Genomic DNA, 25,491 nt, shown 5'->3' with positions numbered 1-25,491 from the left:
ATAAAGGAAAGCGTTTAATAATAGGGTTTAGTTTAAAGGAAGCAATAAAGAAATGCATTTCAATTGCGCAACAAAGGTGGAATAATCTTTGGTAAATTCACTATAAACCTATATAGTTTAGGCATAAGGATATATGTATATATATAAAAAAATTATATCAAAAACTTGCGGGCGTGGCTTTTCCATTTTATCGTTAATTTATCATAGTCTGATTTTTTTTTGTTTATATAATCACATAATTTTATAGTTTCTTTACATTCACATTTACAAATGGATTTCATTCTTTAACTAAAGTTTCGCTTGTTGCTTGGCATAATTGTTGCTAACATTTATGTTAATGGGTGCGAGCGATTTCTCAAATCAACTAAGGGAATTCTAAAGTGAGCTATTTAAGTTTAGCTATGATATGATGGCAGAGCCACAGATTCAAAATATTAATACGTAGAACTGGAAACATACTGATTTATCCTATAACAAAACTTCAGATCGCCGAACAAAACAGAAAGGAAATTTAACGAAATTCAGGTGGTGAAAAAAGTATGGTTTTGCATCATCTACTTATTGCAAACATGCCTGCAACTTTTCGATCCATTCCTGTGCCAGATTTGCATTGATTGCGTAGAAATTATAGATGCGCTTTGATGTTTTAAGCTAAAAACAAAAGTAATTATAAATAGGCGCTTGCGCTCGTATTTGTCTATTGTACTCACATCAAAAAATCCCTTTTCATCTACGCCCTTTGCGCCAATTTGTGCAGGCTGTGCAACAGTTACAGATTGGACTTCAGCCAGTTCTAAAAGCGAATGGAGCTATTATTAAAAAGTTCTTAAACAACATAATGAATATATTTCTACCAATGATGCCCTTGGGAGCGGTATCTTCGGAAGTGTCATAGTACCGAAGCTGATGCTTGATAGAGTCCAACACGAACCATCGCTGTTTCCAGCCCTTGAGCAAAGCGCCACGTTTGTACAAATGTCTATAGGAAGTTAAAAGATATCAAAGAAATATATTTAGGAAATCATTTCATAATTTTCCCATTAATTAGCCACACAAGACTCACCCCTCATGTGTCCGATTTTCGGCCACGTTACTGCTAAACTGGTTATAGAAGTGATGGCTTGAGGTGCGCGCCGTTGTGGCCGCGCTGGAAGCGATGCTTGCCGTGTCGCCCTGCGACATGTTCACATTCGGCGGTCCAACAGCTCCGTCTATGGCCTTGTACTTTGTGCAGTTCTTCATGGAGTGTTCCGTGCATTTCTCGTGATAGGAGTTGCCGCAGTCCATGCACCGGTAGCCAACTGGCCCCCAGAGCAGCTTGGTGCAGTGGTTACAGTTGGTGGGCGTGGTGTATGGATGCTTTTCGAAACGATGTGGGTGGAAGTACTTGTCCTGGTAACCTGCCAGACGACCCTTCATGATGATCTCCAGTGTGGAGCGTTTGTGCTGATGCGTCTGCACGAAAATGTTTCCCAGCGATGCATTGCGAGCAATTGGCTCCAGTTGTGGCACTTCCAAGCTGTTCCACACCTGCAGCCACTTTTGGGGAAGGTGTCCTCGCTCCGTCTCCGCTTGCTTGACCTCACTCAGCAGGCAAACGTAGGCGTTGGGATTGCACTTCTCCATGTTGTCGTATCCGGCGGTGATCACCATGCGTTTTCCCTTCCTCTCAGACAGATCGATTTCGTCGTCCACAGTGGTCACTTCTAAATCGTACGGCGCTCCCTGGGCAAGCTCTTCGTTGGTATAATAACACCATAGATCCAAAGCAGCCACATTATTTTGCGGTCGCAGCGTCATGCTTTTATCACCCGAATATAGGAAATTATAAAATATGGGCGTCTTGTTATGCTGCCGTTCGATATAATCGAAGATTGAGTGCCCAATGCGATTCAGAGGAGCGGGTGCCCTTTGGCTTCTGATATCCAGGGGGTACACGCTGCACTCATCGTCTGATCCATTGGTCGCCATACCACCGACTCCAAACATATGCTTTGCATTAAGCGATCCTCGTTTGTCCTCCATTGCGGCAATCCCCGAATCCGATCGCTCAAGCTCACAGTCAAAGAGGAAGGTGCGGAACCGGCACGACACTGAGTGATATGCCAGGAATCTCAAATAGAAATCATTAAATTCGAAAGCCATGGGAAACTGGCGTTGCAGTTGATGAACCACATCGAGGAACTGCAGAAAAGTGGGTGCAAACGCAATATTTGTGTTCGCATGCGAGGGCTTCAGGTTACTGCGATGCGCAAAGCGGTGACCAAAAGCCAACCACTCCTTCTCAACCAACACACGGAATCCGTCCAGACTTCGGTAGTAGGGATCCAAGCACAGCTGGGCTATTGAACTGAGTTGGGCGGTCACATCGGAGCCATCTTCCAGAGATAGCATCACACTGCTCTCCTGCAAATCGATCAGGTCCACCACGGCGCCAGACAATTGCATTAGTGAGGAGATCTGTTGCAGCCACTCTGACTGCTCCACCATCTTGGCAAAGCTTTGTCCATCCGCCTCGTTGGTATTGTGTGATGGCATGCAGGCGCGTATCAGCTTTTTGAAGGCGGGTCTCGATTGCCTGATGTCCGGATAGTCCACGGGAATGAAGTCCGCGCAAAAGTCTACATTCATGTTGGACTTGGCTTGGGATTTCTCTCCTTTAAAAGTAAAATAAATATTAGAAAATGTATGCTTTAGAAGAGAAATCTATTCATGCTTACCCAATGCATAAAGCCGCATTTTGCGAAAAGGATGTGCCGATGAGTTTTTCGAATTTCCCTTCATAGTTCCGGTTTTACCTCCTTGACAGGACTTGTTGCCATCACTAATGTCCAGGTTGTTTTTGTGTTTGCGCGACAGTTCCGGAGTAAGAGGATGTCGATCCTCGGAGCAGCCGTGGCCTATCAAAGAGCTCATCGAGAGATTCATGCCCGAATACTGATTGAGAGCCAAGGGCGTTAGCTTAGGCATTGTGTTTATAAGGGCTAGGAAGTATTTATCCTGCTCGGGATAATGCGTGACATCGTGATGAGCGTTTGTCGTGCTCCCCGTGGTGTTTTTTAGCATGCCAATGACCGATTTGCTGTTGGGTTGACCCCCTCGTATGAGCAGCGCTCCGTTCGCATGCCGCCATGTGGGCAGTGGTATGCGCTGGCCCTTGAAGCACCGACCCAAATGCATTATTGCCGCGTCACTGCACTGCACAGGGGCCACTATTATCGCCGGATAGGAGCGGCAGGTGGCATAACTGGTATTAACATTGCTTATACGGAAACCGCGCTGTGACTCCGCATCGAAGCCGAGTCGTTTCCAGTCCTGCACATAGCTCCTCTCCCGCATCCGTTCGACATCTTTTGTGGTTAGCAATCTGGGCATGGCATTGTTTTGGGTTTCGAACTCATCTCCATCTTCCAGCTCATCGTCGATGGACTGCGTTTCCTGCGCATCTGCACTTCCGTACTCATAATCAGAAACCAATTTGCGCTTGGTCTGCTGCTTCTGCTTGAATCCAGCCTTTTTGGCCCCGCGGAGCAGTGTTTTTTTGGCGAATCCTTTTAAGGTGGAATACTTCTCTTTTGTTTTCAACGGAGCCACTCCCTGGAGCATGGTGCCGTATGATTGAAACGCAAAGTACTCAAACTCATCAAACGGATGGCGAGCTTTGCTCAAAATCTTCCTAAAGCTCTCAATCTGCTCGGGAGTTACTTCCGGATCGAAAGCGACCTTGATCAGTTGAAAGCTGCTGGAACGCAGCTGCAGCCCTTCTGTCAGCGTTTGATCCAGATGAGCCAGGTACAGCACCGATATCTTTTTCTCCTTTAGCAAGGAAGCAATCGGAAAAGTGCGCACAATCACCTGCTCACAGAAGAGGGGATCGCAAGGGGAACCCTTGAAAATCACACGGTAGTTGGTGAGGAAAAGAGCTCCCTCGGCGGGTATCAGGCACTGGGTTTCATCTTCGCGTCCATCCGGCATAAGGAAGCAACGCAGGTGGTCGGTTACCAGGTCCTCTCCAGGAAGCAGGCATGGCGTTTGAATCTTGGGCTTCTGCACGTGCGGATGACGCTTGGCCTCGAGATAAACCGGTTCCAGGGACTCGATGTGCATATGCACAACACCCGGCACCATGTCATGCAAGTTGCGTATATGCTCGGAGGTCACTCCACCTTCGGTACAAACGCAGTCAATGAAGCGTGAAATGGTTTTCCCAACCGTGACACCTATTTCCAAAGCATTGTTCTCCTCGAATCCTTCGTCGGAATGTTCGCTTAGGCTGTGTGAGCCCATAATACTGTAATTTACAATTTAAAATACATATATAAATATAAAATCGATGTAAGAAACATATGAAGTGTTACCTATTTGAAACACTCTGATTTTCCTCCAGACGAAAAGCCGGTTTTGGCTTACTGGCTGCATCCACATTGACATCCAGTGGAATCAGCAGGGAAACCATACGGTTGGCAAAGTGAATCGCCTGGCTGTACAACGTAGACTCCTCTGACTTGGCCAGCTCGGCTTTTTTCTCTTCCTCGATGCTGGGACTTTTGCGCAGCTGCTCCGCTGTAATTTCAAGAGCCGTGGGCTCCTCAAGAGGAACTTCGTCCAGCACACAGTTTGCCTCCTTTTGATGCTCGTTCTGACGGCGATGAAGCAGATACAATGCCTTTATCTGACCCTGGACATCCTGAAAGAACGTAGACTCCCAAAACTGCAGATTTTTCCAGATGGCATGATCCTGTATCTCAGTGTACGCGAATTGCACTACTCCAGTAGAAAGCTTGCGGCAGAAGATTGTAGACATGGGCAGCAAAGCCGCAGCCACTGTGTACTCATCAATTCCCGATGATTTTTGCAGTGCCTTGTTCATGAATCGCACAACTAACTCAAACTGTTGATGGTCCAGCACTGCCTTATTGCCGTGCACATATCCAAAGAACTCGCGACACAAGATCAAGCGCGCGTCCCGATGCATCAGGGTGCGCATCACAGCCGGCAGCAGTTTTCTGGCATCTGTGATCCGGTTCTCAAAGATGTATGACACACAGATACGCAGCACCTCCAGTCGCCGAGCGGAGTTTTGGACATTGGGACGCACATCTAAAGCCTCGGGTAACCTGGGTCCCATCGGAATGATCCGGTGCTGATTACGTGTTACATGAAAGCGTTGTGGCACTCCGTTCTTGCGTATTCCTTCCTGTATGATAAGCTCAACCTTTTCCGAGCTAATGCGCGGAAAGGCGGGTTGATGTATGCGCTGGAATGCGCCGTCCGGCGGACGTAGTACCTTTTGGGCATAGCTGATGTGAGCGATAGTGCCCTCATTTTCATATAGTACTCGTCCCAATTCCTGGATATGTGTGAGTATCTGAAAGGAAAATGAAAGGGTATTACATAAATATCCCTTGAATTCTTGCGATCTACTTACGAGATTCCGATTCTGCGACTCCGATTTAAGCAGTTCATTCATTGAGCTGTAGAGCTCATCCCAGGCATCGGAGGAACGCCAGGGAGGTCCTCGTTCGTTGACGAATGTCGTGAAAAACATGCTGTCCAGGACCCTAAACAGGAATTCGCTCTCGATCAGATCGCGGGCACCGAGGAATCCTGCCTTGTGGAAGGTGATTACTGGCTTTGGGTGGATCCGAATGATTGTCAGGCAAGAGCGATATCCCTGCAGCAACTGGGCGAAAAGGCGCATGAATATGGCGCGAAGTTCCTTATCAATCTGGGCGTCAGTCTTGGCCATAGCAGAAGGCCGTTCTAATGTGGGAAACGCCAGATCAGCCTGCGCCAGGTTTGGAAACAAAATCATGCTGAGCATGTCCTGCGTCTGTTCCCACAGCGGTGAGGGAAGAATAGGAACAGGCGGAGTAAGCGATTCGGGAATGGTAACGAGACCTCCATCCAAATCCACCACAATAACATCCAGTAGATCCGTAATCTCAGTTTGCAGTGAGCTATGTATGCCCATAATGAATGGTGTGGGTGTGGACAACACTTCCGTGAGTGGCGCCGGCAGAATTGGTATATAAACATGAGTATAACGAAAGGGATACATCAATGCCACCAGAGCTCTGCAGCTGTCCGTCAGGTGCCAATAGCACTTGGAAAGAAAAAGTATCTTGTTCTCTGTCATCACGGCGCAAAGCAGTATCAACACATTCTTGATGCCCAGCTGCTTGAAAAGGAAGTGGACTCCACTTCCGGTTGTGGGCAGGGATGAGCTCTGTGGCGGCTGGAGCGACTGCTTGTCGCCTGCTCCGATGGAGAAGCGCACCTGTGGTCCACCCGCTGGAGGAACTTGTATGCAGCCCAGAATGTTTCCTATGAGTGTCTCCAATCCATACGCCAGATTCTCAATGTACACCGTGTATATGGTGCCGAGACAATTCTGCAAAGCAAAAATTATGGGTAAATCTTAGTTTCTTAGCTCAGAGTTCTGAACTCACTTTAAATGTCTCGGCGCAGTCCAAGCGCGATATGAGCACCAGACATTTTGGTGCATACATGACGCTGTGGTGCGTGATGGCAGCCGGCGTGGATGTCGACGTGATGCCATCCGTCGAGGAGGGTGTGGCTCCCAGCAGCCTGCTGCTCCCGATGGTCTCATCCTCGTCGTCGACGCTGCGCGTTTGTGTAATGGCCACCGTCTCATGGAAGCTGAGGCAGGCGCAGTAGTGCTTGTTGGCATCGATGTCCGTCAGCACAGAGACGAAGAACTTGGGCTCCTGCTTCTCGTACGATAAACTCCAGCCGAGCGGCTGGCAGAACTGTCGGAACGATAAGGTAAAAGTCAGATATGCTACGAATTAAGTGTGGAATGTTGGAAACGCACCCATTCAATGCCGTCGATAAACGGAGTGTCCGGCCAATCTTTCTCGGGAAAGCGCTGAACGATCTTGCCGCATGTCGGCTGGCCGCCCACATTGCTGGCAGTTTCTGGGGAAAGGGAAAGGTTTGAAATGGTTGAAAGTCAGGGAATTGCTAATTAAGGCTGATGGGCATATGGATGTACTACTCACTTTCCTTATCGCTGTCGTAGCCGACTATTACGAAGTAATCAGCGAGTCGGGACATCTTGCCCACCACATTGCCGGCCAGTCGCCTATGATCCTACGGCTCTTTACTAGCCAAATCTGCGGAACAAAGAGTTGAAGATGTTTTATTTGGAATTTGGGTTCTTTTTTGCTTTTTGTTTCGTTCTTGTGGCTGGGGCAGCGGCAGATGGCTACTATTCGCCAATGCCGTCATTCAATTTGATATGCTAATTAGGCTCCGTCTCTGCGCTCGGCATAAATGATTAGCTCCACGGCGATCGAGGGGCCGAATTGTTATTGTATTGTCTATGGCGCCCGGAGGCGTTTTTCAGGCTTTACGAGTCTTGGTCTTCACTCTTTTTTTTTCTTTAACCACACCCCGCCACGCAAAGTGGAATAGTTCGCCGGGAATCGGACGGGCCAATCTATATATATATATCCGCGCACATACCTCGCAGCCGGCTGCAGCCGAAATCCCCGCTAACTGCCAGCAATCTCAAGGAATTCGGGGCAATAATTATTATTTTTAAGTTCGCATAGAAAAAGATAGATGCAATACACAAAAATTTTCACGAGTTAGCCAACACTTGATGCATCAGCTGATGGAATGTGTCGATATCTTATTGGCGCTTTCAATGTATCGATAGTTTTCGACTGTGCTACAAATTAATCGGCGCGCGCTTAATAGATCAATTGAAAAATAGTAAACTTGGCGTTACATATTCATCGAAGAGTTGTGGGTCGATTAGCAAACAATTAATAAGTGGAAAAAGTATTTTACTTTACACTTCATCAATACTCCCCAAAAGATATCAATAAAAATCAAACACAGTCTTCGTTGGTGACTTGATTTCTTTTCATCTTAAATGTAAATCACGATATCTTTGACATTATGAACTAACGAGATATAAATACATAATAACATTGATGACTAACTCGTGTAAGACGTAACTTATGATAGGTGTGTTTAGCTGATCTTTACAAACATATTACGTATACGTATCGTAGTAACTATTGTGATAGCCGATCATATTGTTTCAAGCATGATTGCCGTTTTCTGTGTTCTTTGTGTCCGCCGATGAACTTTGCTTAGATTCCTGTGGCGGCATGGTGAGCGTGACTGTGCCCTTATCCGTGTGCTTTATGTGCTCCATTTCAATGTCCGAGCAGTTCTCGGAATTGGATAGTGCCGAGTCCATCGAGGTGACGGTCATGTCCACGGCCTTATCACTAGAGTTCGTCGACAGCAGGGGTTTCTCCACCGCTGGCTTCTCATCCGCATCCTCATCTCGTGTCGGTGGTACGAAACTATTGCTATTAATGTCCTCGATGGCTTTTCGCAACTGTGGAATAACATGTGTTACAGGTGGAATCATCGGTGGATATAAAACAAGTCTTACTTCTTTGAGTCCCACAACGCCCACAAGCCTTCCGATTTTGGTGACATAGGCGTGGTTAATGCCCACCATAGAAAACAGCGAGTGAACCTTGAGTATGGAGGTGCGTTCCACCAGCTGAAATGGCGAGGGATCTATGTGCACATTGGCCTTTTGCAGATCGATGGGCTTCAACATCTCCTCCAGCTCCCATTGCTTCTGATCCTCCGGCGACATGTCAATAACACGTTCCCTGGGCTGGAAATCAATCAAAACGTTAGTTATAATATACGATGAAAGAAAGGGTAATATATTCTGAATAATATTCTAAACGTACCAATCGCACTGACTTCGTCTTTTGAATGCTCTTATTTGGGGTTTACAAGATAGGAGAGAAATGGGTATGTTAACTTTGAGAGTTCATGATACATTATGCGTTTAAAGTTCGTTGGCAATAGACAATAATCAAGAGTTTCATTCAGTTTTACCTACCTCAGCAAGCGATTCTGGATTTGTTGTTTCATCCACATCTTCGATAGAGTAACCCAATTCATTTTCCGGTTTTATTTTACATTTCGTTCGAGTTGGCGAACCATTTACTCCAACTTCATTGGCAAATCGTATTTTCGTGCACCTTTTTCCCGCCTGAGGAGATCTATTTACATCTGCAACTTTATTTGCTTTGAATTTAATGCTCGGTGACTGCGTCGAACTATCTCCACTATTCGATAATGCTATATCCGTGCTATCCTTCTCGGCAGGCTTTTCAAACAATAATCTGCAGATTACTATATGTATAGATAGGTAGTTTAAGCTGGCCATACTCTAGTTCAATCTTCTACTGCAACTAACAAGTATTTGGTCTATTTTCAGGCAGTCCACTGTATTAGCGTTATAAAAGTATTACCTATGACTGAATGCTACTTCTATTTTATAGTTTACTCTTTTACTTTGCTTTGAGGCTTACCATTTTTGTTGATTCCGTTGAAATAGGGTTTACTTGCTTGCAGATATTAGAGTAAGTTAAACACACATCTCCCAAGAAAATGAATGAAATGATATGACATGTATGTTGTTAGTCAGTAACTTACCAGCATAATTTGATCGGTTACAAAATCCCAATTACTTTGTGCAGGCTTGAAAAGAGAGATGCCATCTCCCGGTTTACTTAATAACTTAGACACACCCAACACTTAATCTGTATGAGGTAAATAGAAAGTGTGCACCTACCAGCTGAACCTTTTTGGAAACACCGGGAGTACTAGGAGTTCGAGGCACCTCCACCTCGTGGTGGCTGGCAGCCGGAGAGATGGAGCCCGTTTCCGGATCCGGCTGGACGTCCTGAAGCGTGGTGGACTTCTTGAAGATGGCCTCGAAGGCCGAGCGAATGCGGAACTCGGAATTGCCGGTGATTGTGGTGTAGGGCGTGATGCTGGGACTGTGTCCCATGGGCTGGGCGTAGGTCTTCAGGTTGAAGGAGTTGGTCTTCTTTAGAATGGACTTCCTGGGCGCCAGCGAACTGTGCATGGTCTCCGCCCTTTTCTTGGGCGGCAGCATTTCGTCGTTGGCAATCTGCCGTAAACTGAGTATATCCGGAGCTGGCAGGACCTCGAATCGCGATGGACGCCGCATCTTTAGCTCCACCTCCTGTTTCTTCTTCTCCTCCTCGAGGGCTCGCTCCTGAGCCTCCTTTTGCCACTTCTGGGCCACCTCCATGCGCTTCTCGCGTCCGATGTGCTTCTCGATCATTTTGATTAGCTCGTACCGCTGCACGGATCCCAGCAGGATCATGTTATCCGGACTGTCCACCAGTGGCAGGGATCTCAGCGTCTTGTTCAGCTTGAGGACTTCTTTGAGCTTCTGATAGGAGATGCCGTGCCATATGTACTTCACATCCCGCACCATAAAGTCCTCCACGAATATGCTGTACATGCCAGAACTGGAGGGCAGCAGATCCGGCAGATAGGGCAGCTTCTTAATCAATATAATACTGTCGTATATCGACGGTTGGAGCAGTGCCGCCACGGCATTGGCCACCAGCACGGCAATCATCACGGGCACCACGTGCGTAATCTGACCGGTCATCTCGAAAATGATTACGGCCACAGAGACCGTGTGCGTCACGGATCCAGAGAAGGCGGCCGCTCCGACGACGGCATAGCCTCCGGGCATGATGGGCGACAGTCGACCGCCATACCGGACGCCGTGGGGAAATGTCACCGCCATGAACTCGCCCACCAGCCGACCAAAGCCGGCACCGATCTTGAAAACCGGAATGAACATGCCCGACGGCACTGGTATCGTGGAAGCGATAATGGAGAACACGAACTGCAACCAGACAGATCAGTATCTGCAAGGGATCAATCTCTTCAATCTCTTACCGTAAAGAGGGTGTAGATGACAAGGTTGCCAAAGACGCTGGTGTAACTGGTCATCCAGTGGGTAACCACAGCCGCCTGCTCCACAGTAAGATCATCTCGTGACCACGTGAAATTGCTGAATAGCTGTGTCACCTGCTCGTGGGTACTCAGTTCGCCGGCCAGGAACTGTCCGGTTCCCAGGGGAAACGAGATGCTGGACACCAGCAGTGCCAGGAATCCCGGATACAGAAAGCGACTAAAAGATAGATATATTAATTTATTGATACACTTTGAGAGTTATGCCTTTGGAATCTTACTTCTTCTGCAGGAACTTGTTCATCCGCTTGTTGGATCGCATAAAGAGCACATACCGCCGATGGACCCACACGTATGAAGCGCCACCCAAACCGCAGACGAGTCTGAAAAGGCAACATAAGATATAGCAACCATGGCAACTAGATATAGTTCAAGCACGTACCCAATCAAGGCGAAGACGAACAGCTCCTGAGGATCGAAGGGAAACTCGGTGGTGAAGTTCGTGAGGAACAGGGCACGGACAGTGTCCGCGTTTTGGAACCAAACGGCCAGGAGCCGGAAGACGGTGGCGCCGCACACAGCGGCGAAGAAACCGCGCCAGTAGTTGCGCACAGCAAAGTACGTGGTGGTGACCTCTATGCTGAAGAGCACACCTGCGGGCGGAGCGGGGTCAGAGGTCAAGGAAAAGAAGAAGAAAATATATGGAGTATGTGCACTTACCACCAACTGGAGCGGCAAAACAGGCGCCCACACCGACGGCACAGGCGGCCGCCAACATTTCAGAGTTACGCGACTCATTCTCATATATGCCTTGGAATGATGTGACAAGTTTACTTAATAATTGTGCTACAATACTTGCTATATGTACGAAAGGACCCTACGGAAGTAGATATACGCAGATACAGAAGCGGAAACGGAAACGGATACATAGATAGATTTTCCAAATTGCACTTGCTTCGAAGCAGCGCTGTGCATGCAGTGTGAGATCAATTCTTATACTTACTTCCTTTCCTAATGGCATACCGCTGCCCAGAGTTGCCGTTAAACCAATTACCTTGGCCACCAGTGTCTTAAATGTGAGATACTCTTTCAATTGAACGCCGCGCAGTATGGTCTTCATTTCGGGTATACCAGAACCTAGACACAGTTTGGTTATGTAGATTTGCATTGATCATACTCGCAGTTGTTGGTATTGTTAGTGTTTGTTAGATTATAATAATTAAATCTATAGTTAGTGGTTAGTTTCTGAGGTCTGAGGTGTGCTAGAAGCAGAATTGCTGGGTGTGTTTGCTTTGGTTTCGAGTATATAACATGTAGACACAATGGATTCTTAGATTGGAGGTGCCAAGAGTGCTTGGAGTGGGCAGCTGCCAGAGTGCAGTGGTACTATGAGTACTTATTAGTTCGATATATATATATATATAAAAAGGTAAGCTGCCTAAAAGTTCTTTCAGTGATTCGTTGGGAAGAAGAAGTAGAGTTCATATTATGTTTTATAAAGAAGAATCAAGATTCCCTCGTTTCGTGGCCCTAGTCATCAACCATAGAAGTAAAGTAAGTAAGCACAAAATTCATACAATTTCTACAATTTTGGAAAACCGACGACGGCAGCTTTAATATGGAAGAGTGCGACAATTTAGGGCCATTATCAAATGATTTACTCAAGCAGGCTACTTCCAAAACATACTCACTAAATACCCAGCTACGTACATAAGTTAGACTAAGGAAGTGACTGTTATTAGTGATTAGGGGCGACTGTTATGATGAGAAAATGTGAAGATATAAGATGTATGATATTGCAAACGCTTACCTATACTTTGCGGTGCGATGAGATGGACAAAGCCGGCTGAGAACAATATCAAACAGACCGGCAGTGAGACCCATGCGATGTACTGAACAAAAGGCTGTGACGTCAGGTCGCGATACAGCCAAATTCGCGCTGTGGGTAATAGATATATGGGGAAAAAAATAAACCCATAGATACTAGAGACGAGCTGCAAAATCGATTATCGAACAGACAGACGCCTTACCGTTTGTACATATGGATATGCCCTTGTCCATGATGAACGAGAGCAGGGCCATAATGATGCCCAGCAGCGCGAGGAAGACCCAATCCTCGCCCAGCCGGGCCACCGTGTGCCTCCAGATCCATGATGACACCCGCTTCGCCCGGGTCGAGTGTTTGCCCAGCAGTTCCTGTAAATATTTCCCAGCACTGCTGCTTTATAAATAATATCAACGAATATCAACGATCAACGCAAGATACGTTCTCTCGACTCTACAAATCATTCAAATCAAATCTACTTGGCCAAATGGCTGTGCATACCTTAAATATTTGGTTTTCTCATTAGGTTGGCATTATAGTAAATCACAAGAGAAAATCCAAGGGATTATAAATTACCAGAACGTATCTATTTTATTTTACCTTATTCCTTTGCTTATCTTCCTGCTTTCGTCGCTTTTCGAGTATTTTGAGCTTTCTGGCTTCATCCTTGGCAAATTCTCCTAGATCTTTGGTATAGCGACCATACATCTGCGAAGAGAAATTGCAAATTAATCGCGTCCTGAGCTTTTATAAATATTGAAAAGGTCATAATTATATGCTTTTCTAATTATAACCTGCGTCTATGCACATTCTGAAAACCAAACAAAGAAGCTTTTTGTGCTACCTGTGTTGAAAACAAACAATTACAATCGCCTTGAGCATTCTAGACAAATGGCTAGCGAAAAAGAACTGATGACAGATTAGGAAGTGCACAGACAATGCACTTATAAAAAAGAAGTATTCTTTACAGTTGTGATAAATTCAAAAAATTAATTAATATATTTTTTCGAAACGAAGTTTTATTTTGAAGTAGCTTTCGACTAAAATGTCTGACAGCTGCAACATTTTGTCCAAAAAGTAATACATTTACATGCGTCATTGTTTGGTTCGAGAAAATATTTGAGAAAGTGAAAATCAAGATTATTTTCGGCATAGGTGCAATGGTATGAATTCCGCTGCAGAATCTGATTTATTTGCGAATTGAAGGGCAAAACTCAGGGTGATTTTCTTGGGGTGTACGCCATGAGGGTCAATGCAAGAGGTTCGTCGCTGCAGACGTTGAAAACAAACCAAATAAATAAATAAATACTGTGTAATAATGTGCAGATTTAATGCCCCATCTAGAGATGCTCTTTTGGCACTTTTTGCAGATAACTAGGGCCTAAAAAATGCTTAATTTATTTTGATTTAGATATTCATGCTTTCCACTGCCAATCATCAAGTTCACTTGGTTAGTTTGCACTTCACTGTTGAAATGGGGGAATCGTGTGAGGAGTTATATTCGATATGAAGGAACTACTTCAGGGTAATTTTTTCCAGTGCTTAAAAGGGTCTGTGGCTGCTTCGATGATGGCCCTTGGTCTCACGGATGAAATGGACAGGTGGCTCGTGGGCCACTCACATAGTAGAACGCCTCGATCTCGATCTCGATCTGGTTCTTATCATCGCCGGGCGGATCGATCTCGATGCTCTGTTGCTGGCGTTGCTGCTCCTTCTGTTTGGCAATGACCTCATCCCAGCGCTGGCGGATGGGCGTGGAGGCGGAGGATGCGGAGGATGTGGACTTCTGGGAGCGCTCCTCCTTGCGCTGGTAGTCCTCGCGATTGATCAGCAGCTCCGGCTCGAAGGCGTATTCGCGAATGTACTCATCCTGGTGCGAGTGGCTGTTGTTAAACATGAAGCAAGCGATGCACACGAACGACGTCCCGTACTCAAAATCACGATCAGAAGAATCGGAATCGTACTCGTACTCGGTATCGTAATCGCAAATCAAATTTTAATCAGAATCAGAATCAGAATCAAAATCAGAATCAGAATTCACAGTCAGCACTGCTGTTGCACGGATCTGGGTGGCGGCCTTTGACATGCCCGCGGCTGTTGGCCAAATATTTGTGTCGCATCTTGTTCGGAAATTATTTTTAGGCTTTTGGGTTATCTCGCGGATGCAGTGCAGCGCTAGTTTTCGACTCGACTCGACTCGATTCAAATCGAATTGAATTGAGTTCCCACTGCCAGACGTAATTAGAGGTGGACGCCACTGCCCTTGAGCTCCCGTCTCGGAAACACGGCTATTCTAAAATGCATTGCCATTTATTTTTAACATTTTTACACTGGGTCTTGGTCGTGGTCGTTGTTTAGTTTATGCTATGCCATTCACATAAATTTTCATTTATCGCTGCGATGCACACGGAAAATGCACACAAATCACCTCAGCATTTGCCCATATATAGTTGGCGAATTATTGGCACTTTTTAATGATTTCCATTATCTATTGATTTTTAATTTTTTTTTTTTTTTGATTTACCGACTGCCACCGAGCGTTCTTGTATTGGCCCAAACTTTTTTGAAACTAAACTGACTTGTCGAGCTTTCGGCGCTCTTTGTGTGTGGAAAATTATTGAAATTTCTTTTGGCTAGACGCTGCGGCAGGGTAGCACGCTGTGCCGATATTAAAAAATGGCCAGAAATAAAATGAAAAACGGGCAGGAAAAACTAGATGTGTAAACAAAATATGAATCTTAGCATTGTTTTCCAAATTCGCTCGTTCGTTTGGCAATCAAAGCCAAAATTCTTTTGTATTTCGAAATGGTTCATAAATTGAATTGCAAGATATGGGATTATCAATTTAGGATATGCTCTTGAAATAACTGCACATGTGTGATTTAAGTGCTCGCGAGTTTCCTATTCGAGTTATGGGTAATGGGTATACGGAATATATATATTTGGAATATTCATAACTCACCTACGAGTTACCGATACGGTCACTCTTTTACGCCACCCTACTGCCTTTAGCAATGGAATATTTGCTGCCTTCTTTTTAAATATAATAAACACTTTTCGTTATAATCGGATTAAAAATAGCTAATGTTGTTGCCTGTTTTGTCATTCGTACACTGTTTTTGCATTGCTCTTACAAAGGCCCAGATGCGAATAGCAGTGGGAAAATCGCCCTCGCCCAACTGGCAACTGGCAGGAAAAGCGGCGAGCGAAAAGCTTGGAAAACCATTCAGAAAACAAGAAAGTTTTTGTTTTGATCGATGGCTTCACGGCAGATGTACCAAACGGCGGGCGTGACCGAAAATGCTTAAATAAATAAAGCACACTTTTCAACATTGTTAAGTTTGCAATAATAAACAATGCGAATGCGTAGCAATGATTGATATCTTATATGGTGGCAGTGATTTTTGCTTTTTTAATCTAGTGATTGTTTTACAATATCTTAGCAGCTTGTTTAATATCACAGATGTAATTCAAATATTTTACCACTGCCTCTACGTGAGCAGTGGAAAATTTGAACGCCCTTTGCGTCATCAGAAAGGGGTAATAATAATAAGAAAGTCGGATAATCAGACCAATTGGCAGTATAGTCACGACGATATGTGTGTATCTGTATGCATACACCTGCGGCTAATAAATGCCACAAAAAGTGTGATTTTTAAAGAGTTTCCTTTGTAGTAATTTTAGTAAAACAAGGAATAGAATATATAACCATAGTTTGATGCTTATAAAAACACTACAAATTAAGCAAACAGACATACATAAGTAATAAATTTACATCTTTTTTATATACGTAGAGTATTACCAAAATTACTATTACGTTGACCGCATGTGTATGAAATTGGCTAACACAAAGCGAATGCAAGTGGGACAGATATACAGATAAGAACTTTATGTCGTGCATTAGTTTGATAACACAGAATTGGATTTCCCTAACAGTAGCAATTGTATTGCAGATCGACAGGTGTGCTTACAAGAGTATCGATGTATCCAATGGGATCATCCTCGTCCGAGGAGTCCGAATCCCTTGCATTTTCGGCAGGCGGCGGGCACGGATAGAAGGCGTGCGACTTGATCTTCGGATGCCGCTGGACGTGACGCAGCTCCTCCTCCATGGACATGGCACTGTTCCGCCGCTTGCGCAACTGGCAAATGAACTTCTCGAAGTCCGCCCACTCCGAGTCCACCAGCTCGACGTTCTCCTCGCCAAACTCTTCATCGTGAATGATACGCTCGACTTTCTGATTACTCCGATCGCGATTGCGATCGCGTTGCCGATCGCCAAAATAAACCATACTGCTGTTGTCAGTTCGAATGGGTTTTTAATGGGTTTATAGCACACTACACTACTATCAAAGATGGGATCGATACGGTTTCGTCACATCCATGGCATTAAGATATCGCTCATTTCCCGTATTCCCGTTTGAAATCAGTTTGCGAATTCCAATTCGATTCGCGGCCGCATGTGAGTCGAGCAGTGTCTTAAGTCCAACTGAATAGTGTCATGAAGATAGACCGCTCCGGTCCCGCTTAAATTCAAGATTCCATTAAATTTAGTACACAGACACCGACGCACTCGTCGTCTGCCCATTCAACAGTATCAAGTTTGCGGATACACTTGTACGTATAGTTCCCACATTTGTATCTGTATGTACATAGTATGTATATCCAGTGACTCTCGAGCGGTCAAAGTTTGCGTGTAAACATCAATAGAATTTCATAAATTTAATAATCTGCGGTCTGGTCAACGGCAAAAAAGTGAAAATGCCAAGCGCTTGGATGACACGAAGTGCGCTGCACAGTGGGCATGGTCTCATATCCTAGGTCATGTCTAGATTCCATTCGGAATTATCCTGGAAAATGATTATTTTCATTTTCATTCATATTACTAAATATGCAGCAAGGTGTAATGTTCTTCATTATTTCTTATCTGGAAAATGAGCATCTGTCGTAAGCTCATTAGTCACTTCAGCTTGTTATTTCCATGGCTCGACCCACTGTGACGGATCACTTAAGCCGCATAAATTGCGATTACTTGCTTTAATAGTCTCAATGTGTAGACTAGGCATTGGGTCACATGTCTTCAAGAATCCGTTGGATTTATCACATTTAAGTATTAAATGTGAGTACCGCTTGGTTCTTCGTATTGTCTTAGTCAATCTACAACTTCTACCCCTAATTTGCGATAATGATAATGGCAACCCTAAATGGGTATAGATTGTTGGTCTGGGCGTAAACCGCGTACTCAGCCCATAATCTTGAACTTTAATGACTTTCGGGATATTGATATAGCCGTACATATTTAAGAGAGTCCAATTAAAAAAGAGAAAGAAAGCTTTTTTCTTGTCACTAGCTGTTAGATATCGGCGCACTGCTTGACCCATTAAGCAGTGTCTGTTAATTTAGAAATAGTTCAGATGCCTGAATTATGATTGTATCTTTATATCTTGAATTTATACTGGGGCTAGATTTACATAACTCAACTCAATATTTCCATTATATAGAGATCACGTGGAGCTATTCAAATTCGTTTTACTTAAACATTTTGAATTCAATTCCAAATCAAGAAAATCACATTTCAAAAATTAACTTTTGTATAATAATTATTCCTTAGCTTAGATTCTTTCGTGGCACAAGTCTTGTGTCACACGTAAAACAATTAACTTTGCTATTATAATTAATCGTTTTTTTTTGCGTTTTGTAGCACAAACAGTTACAGAGATATGTGTTTGGATGAAACGAGAATCTACGTACTTTTTTGTGAAACGCCATTTTCGAACTCATATGAAAGAAATTAGCAGGCTTGCGATAAAACAAAGTGATCTTGGCTAAAACCGTGTGGCGACTGGATGGCCAGCATCTCAGATGGTGCTAGCAACACCTTTCGAGCCGCAAAATCCGCGATAAGGGTCCAAATAACAACAATAAAAAATGATTCAGGATGGGGGACAGAAGCAGCCGAACCAAATTAAAAATTGAACCAGATCTTTGAGTAAATATCGTGCTCAGCATTCGGGGGCATATGACGGTAATTTTCTTATATCCATGCGGAAAAGATAAACATCCAACGCTAGAGTGCAAATACCAGGCCATAAAGAAATATAAATGTAGCTAAAACAAGCAAATTGCTTTATGAGCATAGCAAGAAAATATATCTCTATGACCTATTAAAGCATCATCTATTACAAAGCTAGCGCCAAATAAGTAGCCACTTTTTATTGGAAATCGTGAAACGGTCAACTAATATTTGGTGATTATTGATAACGATTTGATTTTGATGGATGGTTTAATATAGCGCCGATAAGAGTACGTCAAATCCAAGTGGATAATACATACCTCATTCCGGGCTATAGTGTAATTAATTGCTCGGCAGTCCATTGCCATTAAATGAAAAGTTACCACTTAAACTAGTAGGTGTAGTAATCACTGCTCTCTAATTGCATGTTTGAATCGGTGTTTTGAAATTACCGCTGACAAGGGAAACGATCCCATAGTTAAACGTTCTCCACGTTTTTAATATAGAATGGAGTACATTCTCTACATCCATTTGTGCACAAGGTGTTAATTACCGTGTCTGAACAAATTTTTAATGAATTTGGTTTGCGTTGGATTTATCTGGAGTATAGGAAAGCGAAATCAATACACAATCTGGTTGGGAATAGATCTGAAATGTAAAGGTATAGCTTTTGTTTTGACTCGTGGGAGTTTTGGATCTTCCCAACAAAATGCTTACGAATTATCCTCAAGCTCAATATCACCTCATTTGTATGTTGAGCCACATCTGTCACCGCACATGACAAAGATTAATAAAAAAAAAGAAAAGGCAAAGCAAATAAAGCTAAAACAAGCAAATAGTCACATGTTAATCACATGAGCGGAAAAAGTAAAACAAGAAACATGTGTGTAAAGGCGTATCGAACTTAATTATACCCTCGCGAAAATCTCTTGGCGTTTGAGTACTACGTTCTACACAGCAAAATTGCTTGCTTGAATTTATGACTATTTATAAACTTTAATTGGCTTATTTTAATTGAAAACGAGCAATCCGCCATTAATAAAACACCTCTGTACAAGGCTGGAATTGCCAAATCTAAGCGCCATATCGACGTGTTTATGTAAATAAAAATACAGTAGACGGCAATTTATTATCAACTCGGGATTTCCAGCCAACCAATTACGATAAAAAAAAAAAAAAATTAATAACAAACAAGCTGGGGCATTGTAGGCGTTCCAATGCAAACACAATTGTGGGTCTTAAATAGATAAATGTATTTTCCTATTAGCACGGGTATTTACGGCTTTCTTATTAATCGAATCATTTAATTTTTGTGCAACATTTGTTTGGGTGTTAACCCACTTAATAGATTAGCATTTGGAAACTGCTGCGGGTGTATAATAAACTTTATGCTCTTGAATCCGTTTGACATTGTAAAACAATCAATCAATTCTCGATCAATAAAATGCTTGTGATAACAGGTACATTTTTCACGCCAACCCCCATAAACTTTATGGACTCAACTTATAGCTTCCGAGGCTAGAGGAATGAATCACAGTCAATTTGAATGGGAAATAGTTACATTTGAAGTAATCATGTTAAGTGCAAATTTGCGAGTACATCAAATTGTTTGCTTACTTATATACGATGATTTTTTTGCCAATGTGCCAAGTTGTTAAAAGCCAAACCAAGTATGGAAATTAAAAAAAATATTTTACCCTTTACAATTTGAATAAACCGATTTTCTTATGTTAAAGCCTAGCATGGAAAGAGCATTTTATCATCCAGTATAAAACTATATACATATTATATATAAAACCTAATGAATCCAACCGCAAGCAACATCTCAATAGAAATGTGAATTCAAAACCGCGATACAATACATGAATATACTACATATATAATGACGCATGCCTATACTGATATTAAGTGAATGTGACATCCATCTCAGGTAAAATTAGCGAGTTATAAAATCTCAGGTAATGACATTTGAATCTCCCCACGATGGCTACACTTTCTGCTGTACATGGGGATTGGTTTACAAAGTTGTTAATAGAATACATGGTGAGCCTCAAAATGTGAGATAAGTCATATCATAAAAGTTTGAATAATTGAAGGGGTTTACTCTGATGAATATAAGGGGTTCTATACTCGTGGAATGTGAATAGCTCGCGAATCTTACTCACCAGTGTGTGGGTGTAGCCCAGGCCGCCCTCCTCCTCGTCGCCGTCGGAGAGAGTGCTCCTGTCGTGGTGGTGGCCCAGCGAGGAGGCGTTGGAGTACGTGCGCAGGGGCAGCAGACGGGCGGCGCTCTGCGGCGAAGGAGCGATGAGCAGCTGGCCTCCATTCCTGGTCGCCTTCATCGTGGTAGTAGGACGGTGGTGGTGGTGTGCGACTCGGAAGTGAAGTGTTCTCCGACGATGGCAGACAATGCAAGTGGCGCGCAGCGAAGGAATTGCATTCGTCACTTGTGCAAGACGGATTTATGAAAGCACATTCCTCATGGGCTCATTTGTGCATTAAATTCAATTATCTGCAGCACCACGTCCAAGTCACAAGACCGACTTCCTTTCAATGGACAGTGTACCGTGGACAGTGACCAGTGGCCAGTGGCGTGGAGTTGATCCGCCGATGTGGCTGCGGCCAAAGATTACTTATGAATATGCTGCTGCTTTTTTAGCTGCTGCCGATGCACTGCGTCTGTGACTTCAGATGGGAAAATGCTGCTGTTCCTGCTGTTGCTGCTGATACTGAATCTGAATCTGAATCTGAATCCGATTCCGAATGCGAATACGAATCGGTGTTATCTGTGAGATCACCTTTTACTTTTGTCTACTCCGTTGGCCGAATCCGGCTGGCGATAAGACAGTGCTCATGCGTACATTTCGAGTGGCACACTTAAGTGTGTGAAGGCTTAATTAACACCGGCAAAAGCAACTCCCCAGACGAAAGTCAAATCGGGAACGGTGTATTACTCCTTAATTATCCGCTTATCAATGTGGGTGTCAGCAAGGCGGCACGGCGACCTGTAACGAATAAATATATATGTATATAATATAGAGATATACATATAAAACGCAAGCAAGCAAACTCAGCTAATGAATCGCGCGTTGTATCGGCTAATGAATTTAGCAGGAGAGGAAGCTTGTTTGTCGACAAGCCAAACAAGCATCTCAACTGATAAGTGGCGCGAAATGGGCGATGGGCAAAATAATAACAGGTGTATATCAGGGTAGTGAGCAGGTGAACAACAACGGCGGTAATTCAAAGCGGCACGACACAGCACTGATTGAACATACTTAGGATAGATAATAAGAACGGAGTTTTTAAGCTAAACAGGGCTATTTACAACACTCAATCGATAGAAAAACATCTAACCTCAGCGATAGCGGAATGAATTGTTTACCAATGCCATAGGCTGCTACCATCTAGTGGGTAAAATTTGAATGTTTTGATTCGCTTAGTGAGTGGCGAGTGTACTATAGACCCCACTATACATGAGTATAGCCTTATCATCGGAGCAGCCTGACATCAAATATTCGAACTGTGTGCAGCAGGCAGGAGCCATTCTACCGTAAAGTGGATTAGGGCGGAATAATTTATGGTGTTATGATGGTATTAGTTTCTTTAAATGCCAAGCTCCCGTGAGCAAACTTTTAAAATTCTACGATTTATTACATTATTTTAATCTTTTGTCACTATTATGGCGCCTGTTTTGCCAAATTTATGGCCTTGCAAATCGAAATGCCTTCAGTGACAGTCCTAATGCAATCTGAATTGCGCCCTAAAGCCTCCAAATCAAGTGGGATGCGGATTTATCAGGTTGCGGCACGGATTTTTGCATTCAGTAAGTAAGCTGAACGAAAAACATACAAATAACTTCACATATGTACGAGTATTTGGTTTTTATTGGTCTGCTAAAAACCAGATGATATTCATGACGAATTTAAATGGCTCCCAAAATATTTAATAGCTTCGTGACGTTTAGAATGGATTTATGCGTTGGTAAACCAATTAGAGCAGTTCATTTGATTGGAAATTCCTGGGGAACACTTTCAAGCGGAAGTGAAGCGCGCACACTTTTTTATTGAATTTGTAGAGAATAGTTTCAAAAATGCCCCGCATAGCTGAGATACCTTTGTAATGGCAAATCTGAGTCAGGCCATTACGGCACGGACTTCGCAAAGGCACTCGAAAAATGTATAAACATGAGTGCACATATTTGCTCGAACAGATAAGAATAAGCCTTGTACTCTGGATGGGGAAGACGAATCTTGTTGAAAGCGGTATAGGACAGCGACCCAGATTGGCCGCTCAAGTTTTGGCATACTGTTTAATGGGCTTATAAGCCAGGCCCTTATAATTAATCTCAGCACAATAATGGCCATTCAGAAGTGCACACACTTGAGATACGCACAAATGCAGGGATCACTTGTTGCTGTGCTCTAAAAATACTCCAGGGCATAATGTTTTTCCAAGCACAAAGCTTGCCAAAAGCACACAAAATATATTATTTTTGCAAAGAACAACAATGGCCAGGCAATCCGGCAAGCAAAGCATTTGTTGTAGACCATTTTTACTACATATAATTATAATTTTTTGTCCACCTTATATCAGCGAAATATTCCGCGCTTGGGGGAACTACCAGCGAATGTATCTGTATCTGTATCTGTTTGTTTCGGTTGTAAGTATTTGCATACATATGTATGTATATCTTGGCTGTAGTAACACGGCCTTATATACGTACAAGTTATAAAATCAATTAAAAGCGCCGCAAAGATGCAAAACACAAACGTCATGAATGCGAACGAGAATAATAAGAACACAGCAGACACTCCACCCGCTCCACCTGCTCCACTTGCTCCACCTGCTCCACTTGCTCCACCTGCTCACACCTGTGGCGCGTGTTTCGGCCACCTTAGCAGTGCTTTGAGGTGGAGATGGTTTCACACAGCAAGTGGAAGACCTGCGATTGATTGCACTCACTTCGCATGGATGTTTGCCCGCTGGCGTGTACCGTCTATCGTATACCGTGTACCGTCTACTCGGAACCGAATCGCGTATCACAGCGCGACAATTAGCATGCTCGATATATTAGCTGGTCGTCCGTCCGTCCGTCTGTACGTCGGTCGGAACTGATCGAATCGATTCGAATCGGATCGGAATAATATATGGTATTGGAGAATTATTGGAGAGCAGCTCCCGATGTCAACGCGACCGCTTCGCGCTCTGGCATTGACTGGCGTCGTCGTCGTCGTCGCAGTCGTCGTCGTAGCCGCCGTAGCTGCTCATTCTCGCTGAATAGGTGGTGTTGGATTGGAGCCACTGCTTATCAACCGCGGTTGCGGTTGCTTTTGCGGTCGCGGTCTCGGCCAAGATTAATGACGTCCATATAGTTACAGAGTATTCGTATTCATATTCGCCAGCGCGCGTCGATCAGCTGACTGAGTGACTGTCCATCGACGATTGCATAGGATTCGATTTGACATAGCATATGTAGTATAGCTCATCCAAACCCTTATGATTTCCCTACTACAGCTGGAAGATTTGCCTTCCGCCGCAGCGAGAAGAGAGTGAAAATGCGGGAGCCAGTTGCGATTGCGATTCGAAACGCTTATCTTAAACTAGCTCTTTATGGGCCGAAATAAAAATCTGAACGCGTGAGTCTCCGGATTTGACTTTGGTCGCGTTTATGAATGGGATTTGTTGAGTGTTATTCAAGATCTTGGCATTTCTTGAACTCTAAATGCTAAAGCTTAGTTATAACTCTTTTTTAAATACAGTTGGTATGAATTGTTTTATTTTTGCATACAAATATATAGGCCACATTATTAGAATAGCTATTTAAATTTATTAATCAATTCAATGATTCGCCACGGCATTTTCCTATCCAATCCAGTTAAGGGCCTTAGGAGAAACCCCGAATCAGGGGTATTTTTTTGGTGAATAAAAAAAAGTTGTCCGACTTGTTATTCTATTTCCCCGTAATCCGAAAATGCTACTTGTATTGGGCCGGCAGCTCAACGCTTATTGCGTAAAATTGAAATCTGCCTCGCAATAAACAAATCAACGAACATGGCCGATTCATTAGCACCTGGTAAGTAGACGGACTACAGCAGGGTGAAAATTATGGCAGAAATGTATGAAAATAATCGCAGGCATTTCAAACAGTTGGTTATGAATAGAAGCGATAAAATACAACAAAGTCAGGCAATATTATTTGCGAATGCTTTCAGATGATTAATTTTTAGAGGCCTCCCATAGCAATTATTTGTATTTAAGCTGGCAAAAAAGAGAACACTTTTTGCTTACAAAATTACCCAATTATGGCAAAATTGTTTGATTTGTTTGTCGAGGCGACAGAGTTTTTTGTTGGCGACACGCGCATCCAGGCCTATCAAATAGATACAAGTGATTAGCGTGATATCATTTCTGTATCTCAAATAAGAAAATTTGAACACTTATCGCAAAAAGAAAAGCTCTGCCACGGCGCCTGTCAAAAAAACTGAAGTATCTTTGAAGCTGCCGAAAACACCCTTTCGAGTAATAAGTATATTTAAATACGTTTTCCTTTATTTTACGAGATCTCATAACTCGCCGCTTGGCAAATACAAATACCTCGCAACTACGTAATACGTTATCTATGTATTTTCAGCTTTCAGTTTATTGGTATAATTATGAGAATGATCATTGGATCAAAATAGACATACAAATTTATTGACAGGTTTGCTATCTACATCGCAGCTATGATACTGGCCTGTCAACTGGGCCTTTAAGAAAGTGAAAAGTAAAACTTTTGTCTTTTGCTCGCAAATTCCATACCTTTAGTAAGATTTCGTTAAATAAAATGGCTAGAGATGTA

General features: G+C 43.5%; 2 protein-coding genes and 1 long non-coding RNA gene across 17 annotated transcripts; 1 reads left to right on the top strand and 2 right to left on the bottom strand.

Moving 5' to 3' along the window:
• Positions 1–156: 156 nt before the first annotated feature.
• On the bottom strand, positions 157–7,616 carry LOC120454239 (myotubularin-related protein 13). Of its 2 annotated transcripts, XM_039639345.2 has the most exons (11): positions 7,492–7,616; positions 7,026–7,139; positions 6,839–6,942; positions 6,453–6,773; positions 5,429–6,394; positions 4,359–5,368; positions 2,721–4,291; positions 1,064–2,657; positions 855–979; positions 711–793; positions 161–651 (listed from the first exon to the last, which is right to left on the bottom strand). In XM_039639345.2, the coding sequence occupies exons 2-11, from the start codon at positions 7,078–7,080 to the stop codon at positions 559–561; spliced, it is 5,922 nt and encodes a 1,973-aa protein (XP_039495279.1). In that variant the 5' UTR covers positions 7,081–7,139; positions 7,492–7,616; the 3' UTR covers positions 161–558. The 2 variants fall into 2 exon arrangements, with proteins under 2 accessions (XP_043862387.1, XP_039495279.1); XM_044006452.1 differs by having other exon boundaries at positions 157–651; positions 4,359–6,394.
• A 262-nt stretch (positions 7,617–7,878) lies between these two features.
• LOC120451549 (chloride channel protein 2) lies at positions 7,879–23,860 on the bottom strand. Of its 14 annotated transcripts, XM_039635338.2 has the most exons (17): positions 23,616–23,841; positions 20,816–21,655; positions 13,238–13,345; positions 12,843–13,008; positions 12,623–12,751; positions 11,816–11,949; positions 11,533–11,689; positions 11,255–11,465; positions 11,094–11,195; positions 10,798–11,032; positions 9,647–10,744; positions 9,508–9,552; positions 9,384–9,419; positions 8,909–9,178; positions 8,754–8,783; positions 8,441–8,674; positions 7,879–8,383 (listed from the first exon to the last, which is right to left on the bottom strand). In XM_039635338.2, the coding sequence occupies exons 2-17, from the start codon at positions 20,990–20,992 to the stop codon at positions 8,078–8,080; spliced, it is 3,438 nt and encodes a 1,145-aa protein (XP_039491272.1). In that variant the 5' UTR covers positions 20,993–21,655; positions 23,616–23,841; the 3' UTR covers positions 7,879–8,077. The 14 variants fall into 14 exon arrangements, 13 of the variants coding, with proteins under 13 accessions (XP_039491272.1, XP_039491274.1, XP_039491279.1 ...); XM_039635340.2 differs by lacking the exon at positions 23,616–23,841 and having other exon boundaries at positions 12,843–13,027; positions 20,816–20,954; XM_039635345.2 differs by lacking the exons at positions 20,816–21,655; positions 23,616–23,841 and adding an exon at positions 18,389–18,403 and having other exon boundaries at positions 12,843–13,027.
• Positions 23,832–24,293, top strand: LOC120451550. The gene is made up of 2 exons (XR_005616392.1): positions 23,832–23,934; positions 24,026–24,293. It is a non-coding gene; the product is annotated as an uncharacterized LOC120451550 (long non-coding RNA).
• The last annotated feature ends 1,198 nt before the right edge of the window (positions 24,294–25,491 follow it).

Source organism: Drosophila santomea, chromosome 3R (assembly GCF_016746245.2).
Source record: "Drosophila santomea strain STO CAGO 1482 chromosome 3R, Prin_Dsan_1.1, whole genome shotgun sequence".
Taxonomy (NCBI): Eukaryota; Metazoa; Arthropoda; class Insecta; order Diptera; family Drosophilidae; genus Drosophila; species Drosophila santomea.
This window is presented reverse-complemented; position numbering and strand designations above follow the sequence as displayed.

Bases quoted from the DNA above. Each gene is read 5' to 3' on its own strand.
- LOC120454239 (XM_044006452.1), bottom strand. From the start codon at position 7,080: ATGTCCCGACTCGCTGATTACTTCGTAATAGTCGGCTACGACAGCGAT. The intron at 4,292-4,358 runs GTAACACTTCAT...TGTAAATTACAG, and splicing joins AATCAGAGTGTTTCAAATAG to TATTATGGGCTCACACAGCC. The intron at 980-1,063 runs GTGAGTCTTGTG...AACTTCCTATAG, and splicing joins GAAAATCGGACACATGAGGG to ACATTTGTACAAACGTGGCG.
- LOC120451549 (XM_039635336.2), bottom strand. From the start codon at position 16,929: ATGGTTTATTTTGGCGATCGGCAACGCGATCGCAATCGCGATCGGAGT. The intron at 13,346-16,608 runs GTAAGCACACCT...TTCTCTTCGCAG, and splicing joins TTGGATACATCGATACTCTT to ATGTATGGTCGCTATACCAA. The intron at 8,675-8,753 runs GTACGTTTAGAA...ATTGATTTCCAG, and splicing joins AGACGAAGTCAGTGCGATTG to CCCAGGGAACGTGTTATTGA.